This window comes from Rutidosis leptorrhynchoides, unplaced genomic scaffold (genome assembly GCF_046630445.1).
Source record: "Rutidosis leptorrhynchoides isolate AG116_Rl617_1_P2 unplaced genomic scaffold, CSIRO_AGI_Rlap_v1 contig237, whole genome shotgun sequence".
Lineage (NCBI taxonomy): Eukaryota > Viridiplantae > Streptophyta > Magnoliopsida > Asterales > Asteraceae > Rutidosis > Rutidosis leptorrhynchoides.
Window position 1 is genome coordinate 26,141 of NW_027266485.1, and position 15,785 is coordinate 41,925.

The following is a 15,785-nucleotide window of genomic DNA, read 5'->3' on the forward strand; positions in this document are numbered from 1 at the left end:
CACCCTACGCCGAGCACATGCTCGGTCTACCTGATGGATGCCGTCAGAGCGAGCACATATGGATGTCGAGGACATACCTCCACTATTTCTATATTGTGGAGGGGCACTACCCCGACAGAGTCATGCGGCAGTTTGGGCGCCTTCAAGCTGTGCCGGAGGCTCCTCTAAATCAGACCAAGACTGACAGGTTACACCGGATAAAGAGGTCGTCCCACGTTAAGAACTGGGAACGAGTACATGATGTTTACGTTCAACATTGGCACATTCGGGCCAACCATGTCATCGAGGGTCCCCAGACAGCTCACCCGACTGTTGTGCCGCTATATCGGGACTGGTACCTTGGCAAGACCGTCCGCTTCGTTGAACAGCCCGGTCGTGAGCCAGATGCAGGAGGTTACCATGGCCACACGGATTCGGTGAATGCCCTCATGCGTACGATTTACTACTGTTTATGTGATGTGGTATTTATTAATTCACTGTTTATGTACTATCATTCGTTGAGCGATCTGTACTGTACTATATTAATTCGCTGTTTATGTGATGTGGTATTTATTTGCAGAGCGACGAGTTGAGCCGACTTATGCATTGGGCGAACCATCTTCAGGATGTGTATAGGGCCAACCAATATCATCACGAGCATGTGCGAAATTATGGGGAGTTTTCGTCACGGATCCGGGATTTGTTGGAGGCGACCGGTTTGCCGATATATGAGCCGATCGATGTCCCGAGCCAGGGCATCGTGCACGCCGATCCTAGTCAGGGTTACGTGCCGACCCAGCGGAGATCATTGTTGCGGAGGCTCGGGAGTTGGATTTTGAGGAGCGGTAGACGAGCCAAGCAACCATCACCTGAGAAACCTCCGCCTGCTGGACCTTCTCATCATGCTGGATCTGCTTATCATTCTGTATCGGATTTTAGGGATGGACCCTCTAGTCCCGTTGGATCCTCTTGTCATAGTGGTTCATCCCGGCATTCTACATCATCTCACCATGCAGGTAGTAACGTGCAAGTGCCAGAGTCACGACCATTGCACAACGATGAGTTCTTCCCATCGCAAATAAACTTAACGGAACTTCTGAACAGCCGAGTATTTACTACCGATAATCTGACGGATACCACTTCTCCCTATCAGCAGCTCCCAGCGTCCTCAACGGGTGCAGATCCTCTGGCTCCTGCACAACCTACGCAATACGATTTCGTCGCGAGTTTTTTCGGTTCAGTGCAACCGGAGCAGCAGACGGCCGACACATATGTTGGAGATGTGCATATAGGGCTAGGCATCGGGTCGAGTTCTCAGGGCTTTCCCGACACATCCACTGACCGGCCAGTAGGTTTTGCCGAGTTTGCAGGACAACACGGAGGTCAAGAGGTTCATGGTTAGTATATTTTCGTAGTACATTTAAGGTTTTCGCATAGTATTATTAATATATAGTTATTGATAATGACGAACTGTTTTACATCCATCGTAATTACTAGATACTCATACTCATAGTGGCGAACCATCTGCGGAAGAGATAGCGTTGCAGCGACAAGATCGTATCGGTCGCGGTCAGAACAAGAAAATGAGCAGTTGGGTATACTACGGCCCCAGATGAGCTAGTATTGGAGTAGATTAAATGTACTGTTTTATTTATAATATTGACATTCATCACCACAATATTTTTTTACTAAAAATAAAATTAATCATTGTCTGTATCATACTCCTCATGATCATCTTCAACCTCATCGTCATCCTCATCCTCATCATCGTCATCATCATCGTCGTCATCTTTATCATCGCCGTCGTCATCATCATCGTAGTCAACATCTTCACTATCATCATTCATAGTCGTCATCATCGAGAGGCGCATTTCCATGAAGTCCGTATGGGTCGTACAACATGTTCAATGGCAGTCTATCCGTCGGTGTATGAGTGAACGAGCATTTTCTTCTATCGTGGTGTCTGCCGTTGCAATTACTACACCCTCGTGGTCTTCGACCGGTCATGTTCAGGTAGTCCATCGCGCCACGCTGTCGTCTGTTTACTCTTCTGCGACCACGACCGGTATGATGAACCATGCGACTGTCGTCTGGTAGGAGCAAAAAATCGGATTCGGGCCAATGATTTGGCAGAGGGCCAAAAACACCACTAAATTGTTATCTCCAACCAGCCCTTGTGAAGCAACGATGAACCAGGTCTAGACGACGGACGTGAAGTTCCTTCGCAACGGCCATTGCATGAGAACAGGGTATCCTGTAGGTGTTCCAACATAAACATGTTCATGAACCCATATCAAATTGAACCGTATGTTCATTGCCGGTAACTCCGAGACGCAATGGCGGAGATCTGACGCTGAACGTACGGCCGGGAGCATTTGGATATAACGAGACTGAATACCGTCTATAATTCATTTTGTCTGCATCGAATGTTTTCATCAGTTTTGGTGCAAGCGCATATCTGTATCTATTTATTTTCGTCAGTTCGTCTGCAAATATTGCCATGACTTTTGCATGCGTTGCCTGAACGAACGCCCTGATCGGCAAGAAGCGGTCGCCTCTGAGAACGTTATTGTAACTCTCCACGTCGTTCGACGTGGTTGTTCCCCATCGGTGGAATCCGTCTAGGAACAATGTCCACTTCTCTAGGGGAATACGTTGCAGATAAGTTGCTGCAGCCTGACTCGATTCTATAAGATCTGCCCATGCCTTCATATACTTAGCCTCATCCAACTCGGTACCAACTGCCCAAGATAAGGCATATAATCCTTTCTTCTTCGGGACGTTTGACAGCATATTAGCACGAATGTGCTCCATACAGTACCTGTTCAGAAGCAATAATTAATTCATGGATTAATTTGAACTTGAAATTACAATTAAAGTGTTGTAAACATCACCTATGAACTCCCCAGTTTGAAAATTTGCTATCGAGCTTCGCAATAGCAGACAGGATGCCCGAATTACGATCAGAGATAATGCAGGTGAACGTATCTTGTAGAACGTAAATTTTCAGGTATTTTAAGAACCAATACCAACTATGGTTCGACTCCTCGTCTATGATCGCATATGCTACTGGCACGACTCTGTCGTTGGCAGTCTTTACGACCGCTACAACCGCCTTACCCTTGTACAATCCACGAAGATGCTTTGCGTCGACAGTAACTACCGGGTGACTGTGTTGAAAAGTAAGTCTCGTGGCACCAAAATGCCAAAATATGTACTTGAATAAATAACAATAATCAGTACACGAAGTAAAATTCTTATTAATGTGCTAGGTAAACATGTGTTGGTACCTGAAAATCTTCCTCCTGCTTGCACAATCCCGTCCTCCTTCTTGAACTTCCACTGCACTGTAGTCCCATCGTGACAGTGTTGAAGAGCTCGCATGTAGCTGGGTAGTTGGCGGAAATTTGTCTCCCAATCTCCATAACCTGGTTCATCGCCACTCGCTTACCGTCCTAAGCTTTTTGCTTCCCAATTTTACAACCGAATGTTGCTTCGCAGTCGGCAACTATGGCCTTCATTGGGTAATTTGGACAGTCGCGAATCTTTTCCAGTATAATGTGGGCAACGTGATCTTGCGAAATATTCATGTCTTCACGTTCGTTGTCCTCTCCGTCATAATTTTGCCCGTCACACCAGACAGTCATTTGCCACGTGCGATATTCTCTCTTGAACGAAGCCCGGATATTCCAGTTGTATATAATACCGTCATGCGGCTGCTTAGTACGTTTGTTTGGACGATTAACGCATTATGCAGCCCATCTTGTCCGGTCTAACTTCGTCTCGCGAAATTCTGCTCCCCGCCTGGTTGACCAGATCGCTATCGCACCATGAAGCTCTTCCTTGTTAGAAAAATGTGTTCCCACCTTTATATTACTAGGGTCACTATTGTATAATTCTGGTCCACTAGGAATGCGGCGGTTTGTTACCTCATTAGGCCCATCCATGTTGCTAAACACATGATAATCTCTTGCGGGCGGAACAATGTAATCCTCGGCCGATGAGGCGTTTCCCCGTCTTCCGCGAGGTCTACTACTACCCTCTCTCCCGGCATTGAATCTTGATGTCCGGTCCGAATTATGAATCGGATTGTAGCTAATGAACAAGTCACGACTCCAAGAATGATGTTGATACATCAATGATAACGTAGCATCATCATTAATCACGATACATTATTTTTCACCATTATCAACCACGTATACATAAATAAGATTCAATTGTACCCGTTCTCTTTGAATTCCGGCATAATCGCACATTATTTGAGAAAAATCATCATAACTCAAAATACCATTGATGAAATACGTTGCGTCGGGAACGCTGCCCACCACGACATTGCCTTCCACGAATTGTATAGAACTCATCTAGTATAAATTTAAATAGGAAGACATATTTATAAAAAAAAATCAAATTCAAAAAATATTGCAAATAAAATCGAAGAAAAAATTAAAAAATTTAAAATTATTCGGATGAGAGACGAAGAAATAATGTGGAAGTGAGAACAGGTGCGGAGGTCTTATAGGCAAAATCTATCCGTGTATGCAATTTTCGGACAAACTTAAATCGGAATTTTCATTAACGCTACCGTCATTCGGAATTGACAATTCCGGTTTGACATTAAGTCCGGAAACTTAATTTCCGATTTTACATTCATTCCGGAAAATCCAATTACGGTTTAACATAGATTCCGAATACTTCATCTCCGGTTTCACATTGATTCCGTAAATTTCATTTCCGGTTTGAGTTGAATCCGAAAATCCCATTTCCGGTTTGAGTTGAATCTGTAAACTCCATTACCGGCATCAATTAAATTAATTTCCTCCACCACAAAATAATGGTATAATTATTAAGAAATCATTTTTTCTTAAAAAAATTGAATTTCGAAAATATTAATTACAAAAATTAATTAATCTAAATTCTTAATACAGATTAGTTGTTCTGAAAACTTAATTTTCGAAAAGATATTTTCGTATTTACCTTTTAAATCTGAAGTGTAAAAAATGGTGTGCCCATCATTGGAGTAGGAATGGGAAATCGCTCATAAAAAGTCACCCCGTCTCTCTTCTGGCCATAATTTTTCACATAGGCTAGTTATATTTATTATTCAGGCTATAGTACTATTTACTCCCTCCATAATAATTGATACAAATTGCTTTTATCTAGTCCACGAATAATTGTACTATTCTAAATTTAGGAATAATTTTTTTTACTTTTTCCAGCTATACCCTCATATTCACTAACAAAATAAAGAATAATCATTATTTATAAAGATATATTTAGTCATTAATACCTATAATAGTTACATTTCTTAATCTATCTAAACTCCAAAATGTGTCATTTAAATATTTAAATATAGACGGGAGTGTGATATATACATACTCCTAATAAAACAATATTAATGATCATTATATATAGATACTCCTAATAAAACAATATTAATTATCAGCTGCAAAGTATAATGAAGTTACAATGCCTTCAACCATCAAAAAATAAAAAATAAAAATTACAATGCCTTCGTGCACAATAGTGTATACCACGTAGTTCCTTCCCAAATAAATATGAGTAGTATTAAATACAACAATATCTTTCTTTGTTGGTATGATTTGTTAAGTTTAATACTAAGTAGCAATCAGTTATTCATTCATAAAATAGAAAATTAATTTATTCAACTGCGTGCAAAATGCTAGAACAACACCCATCAAGAGCAGTACGTGGTCTAATGGTTAGACATTTATTTCATCGATAGATTGTGAATTCGATTCTAGGAGGATCAGATTTTAGTGGATAGTTTGTATAAAGAATTTATAATCTATATATATATAAAAGAAAAAGAAAAACCCACAAAAAGGAGGTAGTATATACTCCATTTATTATTCCCTCCATCTAAAAAAACATGATGTTTTGATTAATATGACATGGTATAATTAAATGAATATAAAATTTTAGAAAATTTAAACAATATTTTATTGACAAAAATATCCTCATTACACCGTATTATTTATGAGTTTTTCTAACTAGTGCAATGTTGAACTGGATAAGTATTAAAAACTCGTCATTATTATGGAAAGATCGAGAAATTTATCCATATATATGTACTCATGATATATAATCTTTTCAAAAATTTGGGTTTTTTTTTCCATAAATACGTACAATCTTTCCATAATAGTAATGAGTTTTTAATGCTTATCATGTGCAACATTACGCTGGTTAGAAAAACCCATTATTTATATCATGTCATATTAATAAAAAGTCGTGTATTTTGAGACGAAAGTAGCAGAAATTATTATATCTTCATATTGCTGTAAGGCAAAAGAAAACCTTACAACATAGTCCGGGAAAAACTTACAATATTGGTCTTACTGTTTCAATCGTTGCTATGAGCCCATTTAGAGATAGATCTAGTATCAATTATAGTCCAGAACGTCCTTGGTGTTCCAATCAACTTATTGCATCCTCTATGTTTCAAGATTTTTTGTTAGTTGGTCCCTCTACCATTGATTAGGTAATTAATAGCACTACATTATAATTTTCTTACGTAGCATATTTATAATTAGATCCAACCCAATTTCCAAATAGGCAAAAACGTGTGCCCACTGACTACTGCTGTATTTTCTTCCAGATTTGTTGATCGATCGACGGTAATTGTTGGGCTTTGCATAACAAATATGGAACAACGTCATTATATTATATATATATTATTAAATGTAGCTGATTATTTTGAGCTTTTAAATATATGATATACCACTACGAACTAATCGGACCACCGAAAACTATACCATAATGGAAGTAAATCTACACAAAAAACGAAACTTCATATTGAAAAAGGAAATATAAATATACTTGTGTAAAGTAAAAACTTCAATCTCCACTAATTATCAATTAAGAAAAATCTCTACTAATTTTAGGGAGCATCTTCTACAAATTAAATACCTCAGCAACGTATCCCATATATACATACATACATCTATCTATAATCGTATCTTCTTAATCTCATTCGACCTAGCTAATTGAAACAAGTTTTTCTTTTCTTTCATCCTCTTCCAAGGTATTAATTATGTCGATTACGCTAATGCCAATTGTCGCCGGTGCTAACATGGTTGTTATTACTTCTTTCTCTTATTATTTGTCAGTGAATTTTAGACTAATTAACTTGTTATCGATCTCATGCTTAATTATTTTCTGTTACAATGCAGACATGTGGATTTAAGGTGAACACTCAGTCTCCAAATTGGCACAAGTCCTTGACTAAAGTTTTGAGCCAAATCAAAGGTTTTCTACTACTTTCTCTGATTCAAGGTTTCTTTAGATATTTAGTTTCTAGTATATATTACGTACACATCATCCTGAAATTTGAAACGTGTAGCATTTGCGATCTTATAATAATAATAATATGTTATGTTGAAATTTTGATGTACATATGATAGGAACGGCATATGCCATTGATGTACCCGAGGGAATGGCATATGTGACTGGAAAAGTAGACCCAACCATTATATTGAAAAAGCTCAACAAGTACAAGAAACATGTTACGCTTTGTTGGGTTCGAACTGGTAAAACCAATATCGGTGGAGCTTTCGATGGTTATGAAAAATTCATACGAGAGCAGCAATCACTTAAAGGAGGAGGAGGATTCCCGATGGATCCTTATTTGAACAACATTCATCATCAGCCACCATTAATGCCCAATCCCCAATTTCCACCTCCACCACTGCCACAATCAATGCCCAATCCTCGATTCCCGCCACCGCCACAATCAATGCCTAATCCTCCATCCCGCCACCGCCGTCTCCGCCAGTAGGTCCTTACGGCCCCAACTACCGCTGTCCTCCTCCAGTCTATCATGACCTTTATAATGTTAATTATCGGCCTAGGCACATGCATTAGGGTACTCGTTTTTTTTATCAAGGAATTCAAAAGGTCTAGCTGGGGACTATAAGTATTTTTATTTTTTCTGTATTCCCAACTATCTCTTGTCATACTTACCACAGTATTGATGTTGAATTAGTTTCTAGTTAAGAAAATGACTTTATTTTATTTTATTTTATTTTTTCATGCGTGTATTATTTGTTCACTCGATGTTGATAAAAGAAGAAAAACCGAAAGATAAGGCAAACAGTACTTCGAGACCACAGTAATATATTGAATGTATCAGCAAATAAAAACTTTTGTAATTTTTTTTTAATACTTTTTTTCATGCTTTTAGAAACATAAAAATCATTTCATTTTTATTTTACTAGTTTCACTCCATTCAGAAGAAGTTTTATATGTACAGTATGCATAACGTTACGATATTTTAATTTCCTATATACATTCAGTCATATCCAAATAGAAATAAGAGATAAGAAATAAGAGAACGTTGTCTAAAAAGTGAACACAACCGATAATAGTGAGTCATCAATCATACAATGCTTCGGTAAAATAAAACCCTTAATATCTTTTACCTAGGGCCAATGTCCTTCAGTGCATTAATCTGCTCCTCTCCCATTGAAAACATAACACTCACGACCAAATCTTTTCCCTCAGCAAATCCATCCTTGATCTGAGCAAAAGAAAGATCAATTATTATCTGTAGGTAAGGCGAGTGAGCTATAATAATCATTTATAAAAACCAAATTTTGATTGTTTTACAAGGAATGTTTTCAACAAATTACAAACATTTCATTTCAACAAGTGCGAGTTAACATATTAATCTTCATTTAATATGAGAAAGCTGCCAGACCAAACACAACTTGATCGGAACAGAGAGAGGATGACAAGAACTAAAAATCTAACCTGCGAAAGCAGACTTTCATCGGTTGGAAGGCGTAAGTCATCCTTAGTACCACCATTATCAGTCAGCAGACTCACCTGAAGATATCGTCATAATCACAGCTAAGTCATTCTCTCTAATCATGATGAAGAGTGTAAATAAGTTTGAGATTTAAAACATACAAATCCGTCTTCGGAGATATCTATCAGTTGGTACTCAGTACGTGTGACATGTGGAACCTACAATTCGTACTTGAGATATGAGCATGGGAGAGCAAAAAAGATGATTACGCAAAGTTTTAAATGCTTTTGTTCTTACATCACAGTTGTGGGAAGAGGGAACGATATCTTCAAGCTTCTTGCCATTGAAAATGTCAATTCCAACAAAGTGGCATTTAGCGTGGCCGTGCTTGCCAGTTTTTGATGTTGAAACCTCAACCACCTGCTCCGAAGGCATATAGATCAGCCAGAAGATCACATCACATTTAACAAATGGTCCCTGAATCCTTTTCCAACCAATACATGATCTGTTTTAACTTATTTTACTATGAGAGGATAACAAATACAGCTGATATGCATTCTGCACAAAATCACAAGTAGACTAATCGGTGCACACAAATAGTAAGCTCGAATCTCTGTTATCTAATATTCAAAGTTAAATGATAAGCTCAAATTCCACACAAATAAACCGATCATCATATCCGCAATTAGTACGATGATCAAATTCACGATACGGTGAATCAAAATCTAACATATCATAGGGAACACACAAAAGACATTATATATATATCACACATAACACACAAAGACATAGCTCAATGGTGCACTATTCAAACATCCAAATGACGAGCAGTTCGACAAGACGATCGCGAAAGCAAAGATATCTACGGGAGATATACCTTGCATGGGCGGTTCTTGATGACGATATAACCATTCTTGCGAATAGTTCCGGCCTGCTGCGGGTAAGTTTTGGAAGCTCCGGCGTCTGCCTTGGACTCGAAGTGGTGCTCCTCGTCGGACATGATGTTTCCCACCGTCCGACTCGCTGACAAGAGAGACTGAGCGACGTCTAGTTTTGGAAAATTACAAGTACAAAATAGTGAGTAGATAGAGTAATGATGAGAAAGGAATGTTATTGATTTTTTATTTTCGTTGAAATTAAATAAAAAATAGTTATAGTTGACGATTTTCACGGATTATTAGCGGTTGGATACGGAACGTGGACGATAGAGTTTTGCAGGATGAAGAAATATTGTTGCGTGCAGATAACGTGAAGGCTCTGAAATTTACACGTGGGCTTGATTAGGCCCCCCCACCCACTATAGTATTCTTATTTGTTTTTCACCATGTCAAACGAACAAAAGAGAAAAATGTTAAAAAAGTCTCTCTAGTCATTTTCTAAAAAGCAAAAAAAGAAAAGAAACAGATAATGCAATCTTGCAAAAGTGAAATCTAATAATTATATTGGGATCCATAGAAAAGTACATAGTTAAACTACAAAAAAAAATACAGCCAGCATTTCCATCTGGACCACAATATTACAGACCAGAAAGAATGAATGATCCTTGAACCAAAATCTGCCAGAAAACCAATACAGATTGCAGACACTAACTATCCAAAATCATTCCCTTCTTTTTCCAGAAGAGACAGGTCTATTGTTGTTATGATCCAACTTTGTGTATAAAGATTTTAGGAGGCTCTTCTCTGTGATAGGAGGCAACATATATACATTCAATAAAACTGATAAGTGACCGAGAAGAGTAGATGTTTAATACTTATAAGTTAACAAGAGCAAATACTAACATTTCACCAGCTTCGTTATATGTGTAGCTTGACGCAATGGCCAGAAGTTGTCCCTCTTGATTGCAAGACATAGATGCCACACTATTTGGGTACTTAGGCAACTGAAAGAAAGAAAGAAAGAGAATTCTGATTATAATCTTTTGAAGCATGGTTTTGTTTTCAAAGGCAATGTCTTAGATATATGTAAATTTTGTTGTTAAGAGGTTAGATATAAGAAGGCCCTAGTTTCATGTGCACATGAAGATTAGTAGTACCTCAAATAGCCTTCTTCTACTTTGAGCGTCCCAGGCACTGACATAACCTTGATTATCACCAGTATAAAAAGCACCACGAATACTGAATCCAAAACTCCCAGTGAGGAATTCTTTTTACATTGTGATAAGAACACATAAAAAGGAAAAAAAAAATTGCGCAGGATACATACAATGGATTGAATACAATATCATTCACTGATGCTAGATGATATCTTCCATCCTTTGACTTTGGATGACACCGAAACATGAAACTGCAATGAAAAAAGCAAGTATTCACTACTTGCAACATCTAGAAAGTAATTTTGGGACCCATAGCATAGCAGCATAATCTGAAATCCAACCTTATGTCGTTTGAATTTGACGGATGTGAGATCTCCAATGCTACCCGTCCATCTACTGAACCAACTGCAAACCCTGGAAGGACATAAATTCTCTTCAAAATCATTAAAATACAAAGAAAAGCTTCAAATCAGAACATGGTATATAGTAGCTCATAAAAACAGTAGTCCCTCGTTCAGATTGAAGTTGTATGTCAATTCCAGCTAAACATAGTTCATTTCCGGTGCTCTACATACAAAAAGATTCCTACTTTTCACCATTTTCATGGCAAGAAAAACTGAAACTTTGACTGTCTATGAGAACCATACCTCTAGAGTAAGCACAGGCACTGATACATCTTATGTGGACATCCAAATGCGATTCATTTGATTCGGCTGGTCTTTTCAAGTTGCGGACATCATATGTATATACTGATGTTTGAATGGCTACCATCAGTTCATACCCAGAGAGCGACATGGACTCAGCCTCTGCACCTAACTCTATGAAGTGCACAAGAGGCTTTGCTGCACGGGTGTCCCATGACATGAGCCTCTTGTCTAAACCAGCACTAATCACTTGGCCTGCTTATAAAGGAATGAAAAGGGTGTTATTATTCTGTAGCATAAAGCAAAAAACTTTAGCTGAATGATCAGTGGATGGAAGCATATGGAAGCAACATAGCATCCGAACCAAAATGATATGTGTATGATAAATAATTATGAAGGTTGATTGCAGCTTACGTGTCTCATCGGAGTAGCTGACAGATGTCGCTATATCATCATGATTCCCAATTGCATCATTTCTTCCTGAATTCAAGTCATACCTACCAAAATTTTGTACAACAAGGTGTTAATCCATAGTTCTTGAAAACATACAAATACAATCTTAGAGAGTTTAAAAATAATTCACAACATATAATCTACTTGGCAAACTTGTTTTTCATATTGAAAGATGCAGTTCATTAAAACCAGAATGCTATATGCTACGGACATGCTGATCAACCAATTGGTGTATACTTCTGTTAGCTATCCCTTTAATCAACCAACAAGTTTGTATGAGAAGAAAATGCTACTGAAAGAAATTAGGCCTGAGGATTCAGCCTGATACATTATATGGTTTAAGGTTAATGCTAGTATGAAAGAAAGACATATGACATGAGAGGCGAAAAAGAACATCGAAGCAAGAATCTTTCAGCAAGTCATGGCTTAAAATGAAAAATAGGGTATAATAGCAGTATATTGTGATAACACCATACCTTCGAATTAAACCATCCGAGCCTGCTGTTAATGCTGTTGAACTGTTCTGGTAACAACAGTCGAGGAGGGCCGCTTCACAAGGAGCTTCTAATCTGAGCACCGAAGTGTCCACATCGAACAATCTAAGCTTCTGCCCAATTAGAGGTGAAGAACAATGCTTGGAGTTAGTTATTGAAACACCCAGTAAAAGAATCCAAGAAGGGAAAATGAAACTCACAGAATCCCAAGAGGAAATGAGAAGATCGTTGAACTGGGGCGCAAAATGGATCCTTGAAACCGCGTCTTTGATTGGGTTTTTGAATTCCAAATGGAATCCGCTCATTTTTTAAAACCCAGAACTGAATTGTAGCTCAATGCTCGAATACACGTCAACAATATGAGAAATCTGACCCAGAACTGAAAATCTGACCCAGAATTGAGTTGGATTTGTTCCTTTGAATCAACGAGCGGGAAAATTAAAGGACAGCTGAATTTCGAAAAATTAAATTCAACAATATTTGTTTGTTTAATGCAAGAATCAGGAAGACAGGAAGTAAAGTTTAATGTCAACTGAGTGTAGAATGAAGAAAGAATCTGTAAGGAAGCGCACCAACAATATTTGATTTTGTGATACTACAAAAATATCCTGATAATTCCCTGCGCACCTTACATTTGGGATTAAGTAGAGGATTTGCCCCTGACTATTTAAAACATTCTATTTGACCCCTTATAAATAAGGGGTGAAAGGTCAAAATCTCCTTTCATACTCCTAAACTTTCACCCAAATACGAGTCGAGTGCATTGGACACGATCTTATTCTTATGCAACATAAATTTGTAGCTTAAGGTTAAATAAAATTTTGAAGAAATTACAATGGTTCAATCAGTCACATAATCATATCAATCTTCAACGAAAACAAACATAGATTCGTTTTCCTGATTCACAGATATATAACACACAAACAGAAGAAGAGAATACCAAAAGATGGAAGCAGCCTTTCCATCCTCAAAAATAGCAGTAGGAAACAATAACAACAAATGCCATTGACTGAAACCAGCAATCATTATGCAGAAAGTAACTATATATATATATATACACCAAAAGTGTAAGGTTCTCTAGTTAGCTAAAGTTCCATACTTTGAAAGAGAAAAGTACAAACGTTCCCTTTCAAACTCAGGAATCATTGTGTTCACGACTCTGGAACATAGAAATCAAACTTGACATCAACAGAACCTGATAAGTCACCCTTATCTAGGTATTCAATGTTCGTTATAGATCCAGCATCTTCAGTTTCTAAGTATTCCGGCTTCACACGACGAACAGGCACGGTGACCGAGTATACAGTGCCGATATCCGTATCGGCAGAAACACTCAATTGAACTTTATCCTGCGATTCTATCTCCACAAAATCTGATAGAGCACGGACAATGTTATCCACGATTTTCCGTTTAGCTTCGTCACTAACAGCGCATCGGTCGGAGAAGAGAATCATCTTTAACCGCTGCTTAGCAATCCTTGCATTAGATGTCTGCCTCGACGTCTCAGAAGGAAACACTATCTTCCATGCCAAGTTCAATCTCTCAAAGAAGTTCATATTTATGGCACTCAGGAGGAAGCTCTCGAGCTCGTGGCTTACCGATTCCGTGGACAAGTTGAAATCCCCTGAGATCCCAGAAAGTCGTTTGGACTGAACACGCGTGCTGTTGCTTTTGATCACTATGCCATTTGCAGACCGTTTTGTGGTGGGTTCAGATATGCTAGAAGCACCATTTGAAAAACAAGAAAACTCCACCTACGATGCATGAATAACTAAACCCATCAGCCACTATATAATCAGCTAGGAAATGGAACAAACATAGTCATATAATGTAATTTAACAGTAAAGAGGGAAGAAAATGGTAAGCTCTAGTTTTCATGTAAGCACGCAGAATAAAATATGGAACGACATTAATGTCCGAGGTTTTTTTTTCTCCCTGAAGATTAAATGTCTAATTTCCACACATAGCGAAGAAGCAATGTTCTTGAGACGGCTTTCCCAGCCACTAAACTATCCGTCTACAATTACAAGTTGCAGTTGTTGGGAGTAAACCTCGGAAGCGAAATGGAGATGTTAAAATAAAGTTGTACATCTATTTGTTCAACTGAAATAAGCTAATTGCACCTGATGAATTTAGAATCACTGAACAGCTATTTCTAAAGTCTAATAATCATTTATGAATGCTGTCAAAATAGTTAGTTCGAGGATACCGGAGAATATACATGTCTGGCATCCTTGATGTGGCTATAGTTAGTTCGAGGATACCAGAGCTCATCAGAGTATAATATGTTTAAAAGGGCCCGCCTTTATGTAATACAACGATGGAATCAAAATCATAGTAGCCAAAAAGCCAACAGAATTGTTGAGAAATCAAAATGGCTAATCTTTCAATTCGAAACAAACAATGTCACAATTCCCTCTTTAAAGTTAAACCCATTGACCTTAAATCGGAATTCAATGTTCCCAATCCCCATTCAAAAGCACTTTTCAGGATCGGCACGGAAAATTTAGAAATCAAATAAAAAAAGTAATAGAAAAATCGAACCTTAGAAGGAGGCAAAGAGGGTCGAAGAGAGTGTTTGGGATGATGATAGCAAGATGCCAGTGTTGCTGAGACACTCAGATCCCCAGATAATATCGCCATTACTTCAATTCCGTGTCTCTCTTTTTTCTTTGTTTTCCTAGAATTCGACTAATTGATTTTTTTAGCTCTTACCAAATCTCTCTCACTCACTTTGTTTGCTCAGCTCAAAGTGTGGCTGTTTCTTTCTTCTACTGCCAGTAGCACGTACGACGTCGTTCCATATTTACATTGGTATTGGCCGAACCGTGCACTTTGTCCTTGATGTTTCAATATCTAAGCTTCTTTACCCCTAAAGTTCAGATATAGCTTCATTCATCCTTGGTATTTCAAAAATTAGATCAATTCCTTCCGAAGTGAATATTAGATCAATAAAACTGATTGTGTGGCGGCCACATGTGCCATCATTGATCAGAATCGAAGAAGAGAGATGTTCAATTCATCTCTACCATCATTTTGACATGAATCAAGCATACCATCATTTTGACATGAATCAAGCATGGAATTAGTGTATGTATCGCAATAGAAGAATATCTTATTTTCCTTTCTTCATTATTAATAATGACAATGAAATTCTTTTTTCTTCTTTTTTATGTTGATAATGAAGTCTTTGATATCGAATTTGACGTAATAATTGACAAGATGGGGATTAAATTACTGCGATTTTACGAACCATGATTAAGGATGTGATTTGGCCTTATATTTATTTGGTTTGATGGTGATGGATGTACCATCCTTCTCAATTTGTTTGGTTCGAATCCCATAAATCAAATTCATACATATTTTATTGGTCTAAAGGATTAAATAAAACCACTCTCGAATATCCAAAAAAA

The 15,785-nt window shown here is 37.9% G+C and overlaps 3 protein-coding genes across 3 annotated transcripts; all 3 read right to left on the reverse strand.

The window, feature by feature from the left end:
- Nucleotides 1-2,259: 2,259 nt before the first annotated feature.
- LOC139882149 (uncharacterized) lies at nucleotides 2,260-3,416 on the reverse strand. The gene is made up of 3 exons (XM_071866516.1): nucleotides 3,270-3,416; nucleotides 2,874-3,196; nucleotides 2,260-2,800 (listed from the first exon to the last, which is right to left on the reverse strand). The coding sequence occupies exons 1-3, from the start codon at nucleotides 3,414-3,416 to the stop codon at nucleotides 2,260-2,262; spliced, it is 1,011 nt and encodes a 336-aa protein (XP_071722617.1).
- A 4,997-nt stretch (nucleotides 3,417-8,413) lies between these two features.
- On the reverse strand, nucleotides 8,414-12,677 carry LOC139882150 (mitotic checkpoint protein BUB3.3-like). The gene is made up of 15 exons (XM_071866517.1): nucleotides 12,573-12,677; nucleotides 12,355-12,485; nucleotides 11,840-11,922; nucleotides 11,429-11,680; nucleotides 11,123-11,195; nucleotides 10,952-11,032; nucleotides 10,782-10,863; nucleotides 10,528-10,628; nucleotides 10,398-10,428; nucleotides 10,271-10,301; nucleotides 9,624-9,793; nucleotides 9,044-9,166; nucleotides 8,908-8,964; nucleotides 8,749-8,823; nucleotides 8,414-8,515 (listed from the first exon to the last, which is right to left on the reverse strand). The coding sequence occupies exons 1-15, from the start codon at nucleotides 12,675-12,677 to the stop codon at nucleotides 8,414-8,416; spliced, it is 1,497 nt and encodes a 498-aa protein (XP_071722618.1).
- An 846-nt stretch (nucleotides 12,678-13,523) lies between these two features.
- On the reverse strand, nucleotides 13,524-15,015 carry LOC139882151 (cell division topological specificity factor homolog, chloroplastic). The gene is made up of 2 exons (XM_071866519.1): nucleotides 14,917-15,015; nucleotides 13,524-14,126 (listed from the first exon to the last, which is right to left on the reverse strand). The coding sequence occupies exons 1-2, from the start codon at nucleotides 15,013-15,015 to the stop codon at nucleotides 13,524-13,526; spliced, it is 702 nt and encodes a 233-aa protein (XP_071722620.1).
- Nucleotides 15,016-15,785: the final 770 nt, after the last annotated feature.